The 15,809-nt window shown below is 50.2% G+C and overlaps 1 protein-coding gene and 1 non-coding gene across 3 annotated transcripts in view; both read right to left on the bottom strand.

Moving 5' to 3' along the window:
* The window catches only part of ADCY9 (adenylate cyclase 9), a 134,958-nt gene extending 120,108 nt beyond the window's left edge, over positions 1 to 14,850 (bottom strand). The window contains exons 1-2 of one of the 2 annotated variants that reach the window (XM_045784340.2): positions 14,356 to 14,850; positions 2,657 to 4,392 (exon numbers count right to left, since the gene is read on the bottom strand). In XM_045784340.2, the coding sequence (XP_045640296.1) occupies positions 2,657 to 4,349 (1,693 nt within the window). In that variant the 5' untranslated portion in view covers positions 4,350 to 4,392; positions 14,356 to 14,850. Of the gene's footprint in view, positions 1 to 2,656; positions 4,393 to 4,666; positions 5,241 to 14,355 lie in introns of those variants that run through there. The other variant, XM_045784339.2, reaches the window with a different exon arrangement.
* LOC123783824 (U1 spliceosomal RNA) lies at positions 282 to 445 on the bottom strand. The gene has a single exon (XR_006777304.1). It is a non-coding gene; the product is annotated as a U1 spliceosomal RNA (small nuclear RNA).
* Positions 14,851 to 15,809: the final 959 nt, after the last annotated feature.

The following is a 15,809-nucleotide window of genomic DNA, read 5'->3' as shown; positions in this document are numbered from 1 at the left end:
GTGAATGTGCAGAAACAATGAAAGTCCACCCTTCCACAAACCTTTTCAGATAAGTTACAGAGCAGGAGCTACTTTTCACACTGCCAGGCTAGTTCTGGAGTGCCCAGTCTACCGATATTCGTTTCTACAGAGTCCTCTACTGCGTATTTTAAACCCCATTATCAGAAAGGGGGATGAGAGGTAAAGGCTAAATGCCCAACATTGTAGAGAGAAAATATCTCCACAAACCCCAAGACAAAGCTAAAAGAAATCTTATTGTTTATTTACTTATTTTTTTTAAACAGTGGAGAGCACGAACGCAGTCCCCCACTACCATAAATTATGCAGTCCGGTTTCCCACGTTTGGGGAAATCGCAGGGGTCAGCACATCCGGCATACAACAGATAAACTTTACCCTGGGAAAACGGCCTTTGTGATCATGGTATCCCCGCTACCAGGTAAGTACAGAAATTTTAAATATATAACCTTAACCTCGTGTATAAAAAGGGTTTTCTACAAACTGTGCTACCTTCTCAATTTAGCAGATTTGTACAGTAACAGGAGAACAGAACTGGGCAGCTTCAAAAAGAGGCAGGAAGTTGTGTAGACATCCTATATTACTGGAGTCATGTCCACAAAGGTTTTCAAAATGAGCTGAATAAAGCAAAAATCATGGTCTCAGGGAAACAGTTAAAGGAGAGAATACTGTATAAAAATATCACCATTTTAGCTAAGCCTTCCATCCTTTCCTACCTCCCATCAGTAGTAAAACTTTTCCCTTAAATATACAACGTACACAAATTTAAAGAAAAAGTTAATTTACCAAATTTACACTATTTGAAGTTAAAAAAAATCAATAAACCCATTCTAACATATTTTGTCAGTGTCTTTGAGACCCTTGACTTGAATCGAAATTGAAAATAAAATTACCCACAGATTAACAAAAGTGGGTATTGCCAAAGAGTCAAAGACTTGGCGACTTCCAGACCTACTTCCTGATTACATCTGTTTTTATTTTTGATATTCAAGAAATACACTGTTCACACTAACACTTACAAAACTGCTATCCTTATCATAACGTTATACAGCACAGCTTCATTCTCTGGAATCTATCCCACAACCCCTGAGGACAGAGACTGCAACACTCAGATCTTGAAGATGCCAAAATGTCAAGCAGGGATTACATCCGCCCCACACTCCACTGGCATCGTTAGACTCTGAGGATTCTGAGAGCAAGAGTCACCCTCCTACGGAGAAAGACAATCGCCATGGCAGAATCTGTAGAGTGAACTGCAAAGTGTAGTTTCTGACCTCCTCGATGTAACATTCACAGCTCTCCAGACAGAGGGAATTATCAGGTGAAAATATTTTTCTACTATATCCATAAATTCTTCAACTACTAGCAAAATTAATAAAGAAAAGTCAGGAGAAGGATAAAGTGCTCTCACCGAGTAACGAGTAAATGACATGGGGAACTCCAATCACAAGCAGGGAAAGTATCAGTCGAGCATATAGGATGATGTCAAGTCCGACAACCTATTCAGGCCCCCCCACGCTCTACCACTTATTGTCTCTGATTTACAGTATTACTTCTCTCCTCTCTGACTTAAGCTGTTCCTTTCCCCGACAAACTCTTTTTCCTACAGCTTTTTACTGCGCAGTCATGCAACGTGTGGGCACCACAAAACACGATAAGCTGTACAAATTTTGGCTTTTAAGAATCAATATTATTTTCTCTACACACTTCCAAAATACATGTTTGCACCCCTCCAACCCAGAAGAGTTTAGTAAAACATATGGATGGTTTTAAAAAGGGGGTGGGATGGGAGTTAGGTATTTAGAATCCTTACTTTGGTCCCACTTGCTTATACATCACTTCCAAAAATTTTTGTCCTATGTGAAAATAAGAAAAATAAAACAAGCCCAGTGAAAATATAAAGAACAGCAGTAAGAGCTTAAGACTGAGACAAAAGACCAGATACAAATCCAGGGGATTGGGAATGGGGGTCTAAATACTGCTCTGGGTCTATTTCTAAAATGCTGCAGTCTATATGATAGGACAAATACCATGATAAAAATGAAACTTGAAAGCTGAAAATACATTTCTAAAAAAGAGACCTAGGCAAAGGCAGTGTGCACGTGGGGGTATATAATTCCATCTAATTCTCAAGAGTCCTGCAAGGCTAAGCCAACTTCCTTATTCCAGCAAAGTGAGGCCTCAAGGCAAGAAAGGTTTTATTCTTCACAGTTCTGGAAAAAGGCATAGAGAAATGTTTTGATGGGATTTAGGGGCAACCAAATGAAACACAAAGACAATCTGTTAAAGTACTTCAAAGTTCAGCCTGCTGACAGGCTCTGACCCCCCATACATTCATCAGACCTGCCCCCGGAATTTCAGAAACAGTAAGAGCTGACGGGCAGGATACGCATTTCCAAAGTTCTCCTTCCTCCTAAAGGTCTCATCTAGGTCAGCACTGTCACAGTGTGAACAGATCTGTGATACTTGACTCACCAGAGGAAAAGTTTCACCAGCCCTGAGATGCCCCCATGGTGAGGTGTCCCAAGACAACTGATCTGCCTCCAGATACTGACACTAGAAAAAGATTGTTTGGTTTTTATTTTCCCCAACACAAACAGGACTGGGGAGGGAAATGTGGAGGCAAAGAAATGCACATACCTTTCAACTGGTCAGCAACAACGCTCTGGCCAAGGCGTTCAGTAACTTTCCCATCTTCCATTTCGTACCGATCATCTAAGTATTTTGCTGTGGCCTCAGAAATGTGAACCTTGCCCGCCACTCCCAGCTGCTCCATGAGATTGGCCAAGTTCACATCATTGGACCACACATCGAATTTGAACCTCCTCATGCCCAAAATGCCGCACAAGACAGTCCCCGTGTGAACCCCGACACGCATGTTCACCATCTCTTTCTTCTCCTGGCAGAATTGCTCGATAGCTCTGATCATGCCCAAGCCCATCTCAATGCAGCAGTAGGCATGGTCGGCCCGGGGCTCCGGACACCCCGCCACACAATAGTAGCAGTCTCCCAGGGTACTAATTTTCTCACACTTGGTCTCTTCACACAACCGGTCAAAGCGACCAAACAAATCGTTGAGGAGACCCACCAGGGCGTGAGCAGACTTATTGGCACTCATCTTTGTGAAGCCCACGATATCTGCAAATAAAATACTGACTTCTTCTATCTGCTGCATTTTGAAAGGGCGGAATGCTATAGGGGCTTTCTGTATGGAAGACTTTTTCTTCCTGTTCTTGGGGCTGGAGGTCGCGTGCCTTTTGACAGAATTCTCGCTCTCCTCATCCCCCTGTTTCATCAGGTCATCAGCTATGATTCTCGGCATCACAGAATGAATCATCCTCTCTTTCAGGGCTTTTTCCACTTCCAGATCCTTTCCATGCATAATTGACTGTCCCACCTTGAGAAAGGTGCTCCGAGATCTCACCTGGGACATGATAAATAGGTGGATCCCAATGGCATGAATGCAGAGGTGGAGCAGGGCTCGGCTCAGCAACTCCCAGTGTGGCGCCCCTGCTCCAGGTGGGGGAAAGCAGTCTTTGTCTCGGAAATGATAGCCAAAGGTCTCAAAGAGAACAGAATAGACCACTCCCAAAAACAAGCTCAAGTACAAAGGTAAGTGCATGACCGTGTAGAGTAAAAAGAGCACTTCGATGCACATGGAAAAGCTCCCCACTTGAGATAAGCAAGTGTCTGTGGGCTTGGCTGCGAGGGTATGATTGGAGCTGTCAACACGTCCTGAGAGAGGCGTCAAAACCTGAAACTGGGCAGCCAGGGTCAGGGCGAACACCAGGAGGGTGAGAACCAGAGAGGTCCACACGTAATGCCGGGCATACAGCTTGGTGAAGGTAAACAGAAAAAAGCCCACACACACTACGAGGAAGCACAGAGCTGGGGCTACCATGACAATCAGTTTGGACCTCACGTGGACCCCAAAATAGATGCTCCACAGAAGGCAGGCGAAGCCGATGTAGAAGAGCGCATATCGGAAGCGGCGCTGGGTCTGCGGGAAGCAGCGCTCCATGCAAGCCTCCTCCAGGTTCACGGAGTCGAACTTGGGGTCCCACCATCGGCTGGAGGCCCTCTCGAACAGCTGGGGCAGCTTCTTCTGCCTGCGCAGGCGGCCTCCAGCGCCCACTCTCCGGGGGACACCCCCTGAGTCCCCAGAGCTGCTACAGCTGGAGGAGATGCTGTACTTGCAGTGCTTGGGGTGGCTGTTGGAGGACAGCTGCTTGGGGTTAATTTTGACCCTCACGCTGTTGCTGTCTCCGCTGGAGTCACAACTCACCTCGGTGCTGTGGTGCTGCAGCAGCTGCTGGTGGGGTGGGGAAGCCATGTTGCCGAGCGCTCAGAACCTTCCCGGCCGGGGTCACCGGTACCTGTCGGCGAAGACAACCAGACTTACACTGGCACTGATCCCTCACAGGTACACCCACCTGAAGGCACGAGCTCTACCGGTTTGCTCCGGGGTGGCCCCGGCGGTCCACCTGAAGGGGCACCATATGCTCACGAAAGCTGCGGCTAACGTCTAACCGGGGCTTCCACTGTCCCGCCCCGATGCCGCCCGCAGAAATCGGGACGGACCCGGCGGCCCCGGGCCGGCAAGGTAGCTGCGCCCCTCGGCACCCCGCGCCGCCCGTCCCGCGCACTCGCCTGCTCCGGCCGCCGCGGCCGCGGAGGCAAATCCAGCGGAGCCCTCTCACGCCGCCAGCCGCTCTCGCCGGCACAGCTCTCCCGCCGCCGCCGGCGGGCCCCTCATGCCGCGCGGAGCGGCGCCTCCCCTGCGTCAAAGGCCGGCGGCCCCGCGGGAGGCTGCGGGCCGGCTGCGAGGGGCAGCAGCGAGGCCCCGGCGCCGCCGCGAGTCTGAGGAGCCCGCGGTGCTGCGGCCGCCGCCGTCGGCGCGGCCCGTCTAGCGGGGCCTGCTCCCGGCCTCCGGGACCGACCCAGCGGGGCGGGGATGCCCAGCGCCCCGGGAGACGCCGGGCGCCGAGCGCAGGGCGCGGCGGGCGCGGGCCCCTCAGCCGGCCGCCCTGCGCGGCGCTGCCGCAGAGCCCGCTCCCGCGACGCCGACCCGGGACGCCCGCCCGCCCACGCCCGGGGCGGCCTCCCGAGCTAGCGACACCGCCGCGGCCGCGGCCGCCGCCGTGCCTCCCGCTGCCGCTGCCTCATGTCGGAAGAGCAGCCACAGCCGCCGCCGCCGCCGCCGCCACCATCTCCGGCCCCCTCCCCCTCCCGCTGTCACTGACAGACTCGCGCCCGCGCCGCCCCTCGCCCAGCCGCAGCGCGCACGCGCGGCCCGCGCACGCCGCCGCCGGCCCCGGGCACGCGCACGGTGCGCGCGCCGGGCTGGCGCGGCTGCAGGGCGGGGGCGGGGGCGGGGCGGGCGCGCTGCGGCTCCGCCCTCAGTCCTCCGCCCGCCGCCCGGGACAGCGCGGTACCCTGGCCGCCTGCCGTGGGCGCTGCTGGGCTGCGGGAAGTGCGGGGACTGCGGAGCGACGGGGTTCTGCGAGAGCCGTTTTCCTCCCGGCTCTGGCCTCCAAACCCGCTGGAGGAAAACCAGTGGGTCCTGCTAGTTAAGGAGCAGCCGGGGTGAGACGTTTAGGAAACGAAAATGTTTGCGTCTCCGTCAGCACACCTTTTGTTTTTATTATTATAAATGCAAGTTTCCAACTATTGCATTTGCCGAAAGAGAGGCACCCCTTCAGCAATAAGCACGGGCCCCGGGGCACTAGCCCCTCCCTGAGCGTGCTCCCCGCAACCACTGCAGTCGGAGCCCCAGCCTCTGGGCCTCGGCCCGGACAGGCCTCAAGGGGGTGCTGAGGACGTCCTGCTCTTCCAGCCCCGGAGACGTGCTTTCCCGTGCCTGCGCCATCTGCCACACTGCTTTTACCTTTCCACAAATGACACTTTCACAGGAGTCTGCTATCTGTAGGGCAGTCGCACAGGGGCCTCACTGAGTGTTGTCTGTATCGTGTCAGTACAATCTTGTTACTCCCCAGTGCACCAATCCTGGCCCTTCCCCGCATACTTAGCACCTCCTGCCCGTCACAAGGGTCTCCTCCCTCCTCCCCTCACTTTCCAGGCCCAGCCCTGGGGCCCACACCGGATTTCACAGTTGATTTAGAAAATAAAATAAAATGTGGTCTGTCCACATAATGGAATATTATTCAGCCATAAAAAGGAATGAAGTACTGATCCATGAAGGCACGGAGATGAAACTTGAAAACACAATACTAAGTGAAAAACAGCCAGTCAGGAAAGACTACAGATGACATGATTTCATTTCCACGAAATGTCCAGAATAGGCAAATCCACAGACAGAAAGCAAACAGGTGCTTGTCAGGGGCTGGAGGTGCTGGGAATGGGGATTGCCTGCTGATAAGGATGGAACTAGATGGAGGTGGGGGGTGTGCAACACTGTGAATGTACTAAATGTCACTGAATTGTACACTTTAAAATGGTTTAAGGGGTAAGTTGCATGTTATGTGTATTTTACCATGATAATGATAAAAGAAAAACAAAACAAAAGTAACACAACATCATGACTGGTAATCCTGCCAAAAGTACATAACCTTGATCTAATCACCAGAAAACACCAGGCGAACCCAACTTGAGAAATATTTCTTCCAAGTAATTGGCCAGTACTCATCAAAAGTGTCAAGGTCATGAAAGACAAAAAGCGAGGAACTGTCACAATTTGGACTAAACAGAATGTGGGATCCTGGTGTGGAAACCAGGATGGGAAAGAGCATTTGGGGGAATTCAAAGAGGTCTGAACTTTAGTGAATGGCATTGCCTCTTGCCGGTGTAAATTTCCTGGATTCATCAATGTACTATGATTACATACAATGTCAAGATCAGGGGAAGCCTGCTGTAGAGTGAAGGGGAACGCTCTAGTATTTTTGCAAATTTAAGTCTAAAATTGTTTCAAAACAAAAAGTCAGAAAAAGTCATAAATAAAACCTTTACTGATCATCAACTATGTGCCAAACAACTCTGATGTATTCTGTTTTTTACAGACGAAGAAACTGAGATTCAGTGGTGTATATTGCACAAGCCAGTAAGAGAGATAAGAATAATAAACTTACACTGACTGAACGTGTCGTAAGTGCCAGAAACCACTGGACGCTTTCACTTGTGACCTATTTGGTCCTTACCACAACCCTCTGAGGTACATGTGATTGTCCCTGTTTTAGAGATGTGAAACTGGGGACTGATGAGTGACCTGCCCAAAGTCACACAAAGTCTAGGGACAGAGCTTAGATTCAAAACCAGGTCTGACCCCAGAGGCCACAGTGCTCTTAATGGCCTTGGCACCACCCTCTCTAAGCCTCAGGGTGGCCCCTCACATACCCCAGCGTCTCACACGCCAACCCACCGACCTGGACCAGAAGCCCTTGGAGAAGGTGCTGACAATTTACATCCCCCATTTAATGCAACCCTGCACTCCCCTCTTGCTGGTTTCCTTCAGTAATCGGAAAGATCTGTCTGTGCTTTTCCCCTCCTCCCATAATCATTTCAGTCCACCCACCACTTGTGGTGACTTTGGCATTTGTAAATTAATTAGTTATGTCAGATTTTTAAGACACGAGCATGATTTTAGATCATGCCGACCTCCCTCCTTCTCTCCCGTATGTCTTCTGGAAGCAGTTGGACAGCATTCCCTGTTGATAAAGCCTGTAAACTGCCAAAGTCTCCTCAGTACCCAGGTTAGGGTGTAAGTCATCCCGTAAACCCTTGGGATTGGGGATAATGTGCCCAGCACTGGGGATTAGGCCCTGGATATACAATGATGCACCATCTGTGTCTTCAAGGGGCTTCTACCTGGGAAAGACGCTGGGGAAGGCAATGGGTTAAGAAAATGGAATCATCATACGTGAGGAAGAATGCTACAAAAAAGGTTAACTGCGTTCTCCTAATGCCAAGACCTGGAGGGGAGTCGCTAGCAAGCCCTGGGTCCCTTCTCCTTGACCTCCAGAAAGCACACAGCTGCCTAATACCCAGCAGATATGGGACAGGTGCAACTGTTTTCTCCAACCGCCAACCAGATTGCTGCCAGGTCTGTAAGATTTTCTCTCCATCTGTGATGTGCGCAGAACTTCCACCCCAACACAGCATGTATCAGAGAGTGTCCACACAAACTTTACCAAAGTTTTCAGTAAGTGTTGCCAGCCTCATCATATCACCGTTGCCCTCCTTCACACGCATGTTCACCTGACCTGTGAAGGCCTCGGCTCCAAACTGTCAGAAGTCACACAGGGTAACAACATGACTGACTTTGAGATGAATAGCACATGGATGGAGCTCTGGCCATTCTCGTCACGCTGGTCCTTGAGGTCCCAGCAGTGCCCATGCTATTGCTGGTGGTCAGGTGGGCAGTCATCTTGGAGAACCACCCACTGGAAGGGGGGATTCCCTGCTCTCATCCAATCAAGCTGCAGTTAAAGCTTTGAGTCCTTCTTCTCTTGCCTGGTAAGGGTAAGTTTGTAGGAATAGATCCACATTTCCCCCCTCCATCCGGTGACATCACAGGTCTCAGGCAGCTGCCTCCACACTGGCAGAGGACCGGGTATCCAGGCAAAGTAAAAGAAGGCTGATTAGGGAAGATCATCAAAATCCCTGGCAGGCTCCACTACAACCCAGGCATCTTTGATCTAGCCATCTATATAAATTCCAAATCCTGCTGTGTCTGGTGCATAGCTCAATAATGCCTATTGAATGAACGCATATGGGAATTATAAGAGACAAGACATGTGTGAAATAGTTAAGCTCTTGGTTGCTTTTAATAAGCAGGATAAGTAATATTCGATGTAATGCTTCTGAGTCTATAGCTCTTTCCACTATACTATACATATACAGTAGAGGTTCTGGCTTGAACCTAAAGCTAAAATATGTGATGGGCATATTTATGACCCCAGGGGGGCCAGGGAGGACCAGTCCAGGGGCAGTCGTGTTTTGAAGTAAGGAGCTGCTGGTTGGTTGACCCAGCAAGTTTGACTGAGACAGACGGTGGAGATTCTGAGTACAGCATGATGACCGTCCCTCAAATTTGCAATCTGGCCCAGCTCCAGCTCCTGCTCGACTGCCCATCCCATTCCATAATAGGGAATCCATAATAGGGTCTTAGCAGATGTAATTACTGAAGATGAGGTCATCCTGGGTTCAGAGGGGCCCTAAATCCAGTGACTGATGTCCTAAAGACAGCAGGGGACATCCAGAGAGAAGCTGGCCATGGGGAAGATGGAGGCAGAGGTTGGAGAGATGTGTCCACAAGCCAGGGAACGCCGAGTGTTGCCGGGAGCCACAGAAGCTGGAAGAGGCAGGGAGGACCCTCCCCTAGTGCCTTCAGAGGGAGCACAGCCTTGCTGGCACCTTAATTTCTGACTCCTGGCCTCCCAAACTGTGACCAAATACATTTCTGTTGCTTGAAACCAAGTTTGTGGTCATTGTTATGGCAGCCCCAGGAAACTCCCACAAACTGTTTCATCACAAACTGCAAGTGAGGGTACAATTAGCACTCCAGTTGACCCCTCTAACCATGCAGACACAAAAGAGGAAGAGCAGGAGGGGCTCTCTCTGCTTCACAGAGGACTAGAGCAAACCTTCAGCATCTTGAGAACTGCAGAGCTGCAGGAGACCCCAAGGACACAGCCCTGACCAGTGCAGGTGAGGAAGAGGAGGAATGGGGTCACTTCTGCTTAAAAAGTCTCTATAGACACCTGCAGGAACTTGGGTTACACAATACTGTGCCCATTTTACAGACCAGGAGCGTGAGCCGAGAGGGCACATTGCCCACGGCTGCAGAGTTGTCAAGCGTCTTGTGGCTTCCAGTGTTGTGAGGAGAGCTCAGATGCCTTCTGACTCTTGATCTTAAGTGTGAAAACTGTTTCCTCTCTGGAAGTTTCCCTGTAGCTCTGAAACTTTGCCATGCTGGATCTTCGCGTGGGTCTGTGTTCATCCACTGTGCTGGGCATTGGCTGGCCCCTCTCCATCTGAAGACTCATGTTCGTCATTTTTTTTTTTAAGATTTTATTTATTTATTCCACAGAGATAGAGACAGTCAGCGAGAGAGGGAACACAAGCAGGGGGAGTGGGAGAGGAAGAAGCAGGCTCATAGTGGAAGAGCCTGATGTGGGGCTCGATCCCAGAACGCCGGGATCACGCCCTGAGCCGAAGGCAGACGCTTAACCGCTGTGCCACCCAGGCACCCCCGTGTTCGTCATTTCTGGAAAATTTTATTAAATTGTGTCTTTGATGATTTCTCTCTTCTGTTTTCCCTGTTCTCTTTCTGCAACACTTATTGTTGGAATGCTGGACCTCCTCTCTGTTCCTTTTATTCACTTATCTCTAATTTCCATCTCTGTGCCTTTGCTTTTTCTCTCTTTTTTTGCTCAGTGTTCCAGGAGATTTCCTTAACTTTACCTTTTAATCTTTTTTTTTAATTTTTTTAAAGATTTTATTTATTTATTTGAGAGAAAGAGAGCACAAGAGGGGGGGCGGCAGAGGGAGAAGCAGGCTCCCCACAGAGCAAGGAGCCCAACGAGGGGTTCGATCCCAGGACCCCAGGACCACAACCCAAGCCGAAGGCAGACACCCAACTGAGCCACCCAAGCATCCCACCTTTTGATCTTATTGAGATTTTTCTTTCTATCCTTTCTTTCCTTTTCTCTTCAAAAACTTGGCACAATAATAATTCTACTGTCATGTTTTAATATCCAAGGGCTTTTCTGTCTTCTGAATTTTTTTAAAGATTTTATTTATTTGAGAGAGAGAGAACAGGAGCTGGGGCAGGGGGTGCGAGGGGCAGAGGGAGAGGGAGAAGCAGACTCTTCTGCTGAGCAGGGAGCCCGATGTGGGGCTCAATCCCAGGACCCCAGGATCATGACCTGAGCTGAAGGCAGATGCTTAACCACTGAGCCACCCAGGTGTCCTGTCTTCTGAATTTTTAGAATCTCATCCTTTTCTTATTTCACTAGTGGATGAACTTCTCATCTCTCTGAAGATACCAAAGATAGATTTTAAAAAAAATTTTTTTTTTGCATAATCTCCACCTTTTCTCATTGTTTTGGACTTTTTCAAGTTAGAGGCTTTTCTTGCATGTCTGGTCAGCTCTGGCTGTCCATTCACAGTTCAGAGGAGTCACTAAAAAACTGATTAGAAACTCAGAGCAGGTGGTGCGACTTGCCAACCATGGGCTTCATTTTACACAGTGCTTCTCAGCCCGGCCACATACCACGACCATTTCAAATGCTTGTGGACACTAATGACCTGACCCCATCCTCAGAAATTCTGCTATGGGGGCCGCCTGGGTGGCTCAGTCGGTTAAGCCTCCAACTTCTGACTTCAGCTCAGGTCATGATCTCAGGGTTCTGGGATTGAACCCCACATCCATCAGGCTCCCTGCTCAGTGGGGAGTCTGCTCAAGGAATCTCCCTCTCCCTCTGTCCCTCCCCCTGCTCATGCTATTTCTCTCTTTCTTGCTCGCTCTCTCTCAAATAAATAAATCTGAAAGAAAGAAAGAAAGAAAGAAAGAAAGAAAGAAAGAAAGAAAGAAAGAAAAGAAAGAAAGAAAAAGGAAGGAAGGAAGAAAGAGTAAAGAAATTCTGATGTGACCATTTGGGGATAGGAAGGGGTACAGGAGGGCATTTCAAATCTCCCCAGGTGATTCTTATGATCATTTACTGCTTTAGAATGTTCTGGTCGGGTCATTTTGTAGGAGACCCCCTCCCATGTCAGTACTTCCAAGTGTTTTTCCTTGGATCCATCAGGTTTTCCAAAGAAGGCTCTTCCAGCCTGGCTGCCATCATCTGAGAAGCAAAACGGCTGGAAAGCTGAGCATTCAGCCTGTAAACCTTCACTTAGCAAAACACTATCCAGGACGGTTCCGATTCTGGTGGACTGCTGCTGGCTTTTACCCAGGACCCCTCCTAGGACAGTCCCTTGCACAATGAACCCACAAATTATTAGCTGCATCCATTGGTATCCACCATGGTAGAACCCCATATACTTGTTAGGATGTTGTGGGTATATTTAGGCACATGATCATATCAAATTACCATTAACACTACTCAGAAAGAAAGTCTGTGAGCTAGACAAGTGTTACCACAATGCCAATAAATACATTTTTTTTCAAACACAGAAGCATCCCAGGAGGAAGTTTCCAGTACCACCTACGATGCTCAATATCAGGTCCAGGCTCTATACGACCAGCACAGGTTTTTTCTGGATCTCTCTGCTGTTCTCATTTATGTTTTATGTTTCAATGCTTCGTGACAAGGTCCTCACACAAGTCATGATGAAAACCCACCATGCCACAGCGTGCTGGGGTTGCGAGAGACAAGCCTTTCTCTTGCACAGTGAGTGTTGGAGCCCATAGAAGACTCCACAATAGGGGTGCCTGGGTGGCTCAGTCGGTTAAGTATCTGACTCTTGCTTTCGACTCAGGTCATGATCTCAGAGTCACGATCTCAGGGTCGAGCGATTGAGCCTCCTAGGTCAGGCTCCTCGCTCAGCGCTCAGCAGGGAGTCTGCTTCTCTCCCTCTTCATCTCCTTCTGCCCCTCCCCCCCCGCCCCACCACATTCAATCAATCAATCAATCAATCAATAAGAAGACTCCACGATATCTCCAAAGAGTGCTCTTAACTAACTGCAACTCTTGGTACCTACACAAGATATCTTTGGTTCTGAGAGTCCCATTGCTCACAGTTTCTAGGAATAGTGTTATAATTTGGGGCAACATCCACATCCTCTCTCAGACACAACCGTGAGGTGGGGAGCCTGGGAGGGGGAGCTGGTGGGTCTGCAGGTTTCTCTCTCGCCCTCCCACTGGTGGCAGTTTGGTGCGATGGGCAGTTTATAAGTGTCTCACAGGCTAAATCCTAGGGTTGTGGCAGGGGCAGCCACCACTGCACCCCTGTCCCCAGCACCCTGTACCCCTTCCCTTGATCCTGAGAACGGTGCTGGGAGGTCAGGGGACGAGACAAACAGCCCCGGGACAGAGGCAGACACCGAGGCTGGGGTTGGTCCTGGAGGTCACAGAGCCATTCCTTGACAGAGGCAGGTCTAGCTCGCTGTTCCCTCTGCCCCAGCCTGACAGCAATAATTACCGCTCTGCACGCTTGCTCTGCGTCCGGCTTCTCCACTTACTGTCTCATTCCATCCTCAACCACCCTTTGACGAAACCAAGGTTCAACCAATAAATACTGGGGAGGGGGTGGGATTTGAACTCCGGAGCATCCCCAGATGCCACCTTCCAACTCAGCCGCATTCAATTTCCTCCCATTCCATCCGGTTCCTTTGGACAGGGTTTCTGGTTTATACAAGGCAGGTTTAGGTCTGCAGTATCACCCCGTTCTTCAGCAGGGACAGGGGTGCAGGGGTGGCTGCCCCTGCCACAACCCTAGGACAGGCAGACCTCGGACAAGCAGGCAGAGGGGCCCATCACACAAGAACTGGGGGACAGGGCCAGTGTACTGGTTCCCGGAGCAGGGCCAGGCCAGGCGGAATCGGCGCTTCTGAGATTCAGGGAGATTGGAGAAAGAAAATCCTCAAGAGCCAGGGCAGCATTGCCAGGACAGCCTAAAACCGCATTCCTGGGCTGCTTAAGTACCCCAAGAAGATGGAGGTCATGTTTCTCGTCTCTCCTGCTGTCAGGCCACAGTGCCCTGTGAGGGCGGGGGGTAGCGGGCTAACTTCATCTGACAACTCAGCCCAGAGCTGGGCTTCCTCCTGGTTCCTTATCAGCTGAGGCTGTGGTCACGGTACCATCTGCAGGAAGTGCGGCCCCCACCAGTGCCCAGCCAGGGACAGTGGCCATGCAGGAGTGCCCGGCTGCCAAGATAGGGACACGCAGGGAGCTGGCAGGTCTCATTCCTCACTAGCTCAAGGTGGAAGTCCGAGATGCGACCTGCCACATGCAAATCTGGACTTTGATTATGTTCAACACACCCACTGTCTGCTCCCAGCAAGCAGAACAGGGGCATAAGACATGGGTGGGGAGAGAAAATACCTTGAAGAGCTGCAAGTCCCAGGAGGGCTCCGGGAGGGCTGGAGGGTCTGGGGGATTCTGGAGGAGGGGGCTGTCCTGGGGGGGGGAGCGGTGAGGAGGTCAGCTGGGCTACAGTGCACGGGGGACATGAGCCAAGCAAGCAGCATGGGCAGGGAGGGACCATGTGGAGAAGAGGCTCAGAAGCCTTTGGAAGATCTGCAGGGCAGAGTGTGGGTGCCTGGGCTGCCCTTGCCACAGAGCGCATCAGCAGACACCCCCCCACACCTGTATCTGCTTACAAAGATGGAACCAGGACAGTTGTAGAAATGTGCTTGGGGTGAAGAAGAAACCTACCTCTCATCCGGGACCAATGACGTCACGCACAAACGCAGACCCATTCCTGCCTGGTGGCACCACAGCTCCAAGTCACGAGGCAGAAACACCTGAGGAGGTGGGGGAGGCCTACGGGGGAAGCCGATCTGCTGAGGCTCTCACGTGGAATCTGGGCGTGGCCGCCCTACACAGGGACTTGAAATGTGCCAGGCTGCAAAGTGAATTCCTGGAGCATTTGTGAGGCTCAGGTGATCCTGAAAACAGCATCCTGCAGACACGAGCTCTGAAAGGCAGGCAGTGGGAGCTGGTTTCACCCAGGAGCCCGGCCCACAGCCCAGTGCCAAACGGATGTCATCCCCAGCTCTAAAAGTGGACTTTGGTTTGTAAGCCTGGAGCACGCAGGGCAGCTGAACAGACTTCACCTGCCAGTTCACATGAGGAAAAGGTTTGGGGACAAGGGTCAGTCATTCAGTTCCAGGGGCTCCTCTTCTTTACCAACAGGCTTCCCGCTGGGAACAGAAGTTATGTCTGCTCCTTCTAATGACTGGTTACCAGGGCGCCTGGCCAGCTCAGTCAGTAGTGCATGCAACGCTTGATCTCGGGGTTGTGAGTTCAAGCCCCACGTTGGGTGCAGAGATTACTTTAAAAATTAAAAAACAAAATATTTAATAAGTAGTTACTATAATATTATATATTTGCACCCATTCCTCCAGTTATGTAAATGCCAAGAAAGGACAAGTACAGAGCAGAAGTCATTAAGCTAGAAGCTTCAGGATGTCAGGGCCAGTGTTCCATTTCTAGCAACGGGGAGGCCTGAGTGGACTGAAACATCCTCCTACTCCACGATACCTAAAGAGAAAAAAAAATTATTCTGACAAAATACATATGACATAAACTTTCCCATTTTAACCATTTTTAAGCGTATAGTTCAGTGGCATCAAGTACATTTGTCCTGTTGTGCAACCATCACCACCATCCGCCTCCGGAACGTGACATCTTCCCAAATTGAACCTCTGTCCCCATTAAACACTCACTCCTCGTTTTCCTCTCTGCCCCCTGTCCCCCGTGACCTCTATTCTACTCTCTGTCTCTACTAATCTGACCATTCTAGTGTCTTGTACGAGAGGAATCATGCAACATTTGTCCTTTTGTGTCTGGCTTATTTCACTCAGCATAATGTTCTCAAGGTCCATCGACGTTATAGCAGGTGTCAGAATTTCATTCCTTTTTCAGGCTGAAGAAGATTCCATTGTATGTCTACACCACATCCATTCCTCAGTGGACATCTGGATTGTTTCCACCTTTTTGCTTTCGTGAATAACGCTGCTATGAACATCAGAGGACCAGTATCTGTTTCGAGTCTCTGCTTTTTCTTGACTGACTTTTAGTTATTTTTTTTTCTAGAAATTTATTCTTTTTTTTCTGAATGTGGAAATTATTGGTAGGTTTTTCATAATCTTTTATTATTCTTGTCA

The sequence above is a fragment of the Ursus americanus genome, chromosome 2 (assembly GCF_024610735.1).
Source record: "Ursus americanus isolate L20-20 chromosome 2, mUrsAme1.1.p, whole genome shotgun sequence".
In the NCBI taxonomy this organism is placed as follows: domain Eukaryota; kingdom Metazoa; phylum Chordata; class Mammalia; order Carnivora; family Ursidae; genus Ursus; species Ursus americanus.
The sequence above is the reverse complement of the archived record's forward strand: the minus strand, read 5'-3'. Positions and strand labels throughout refer to the sequence as shown.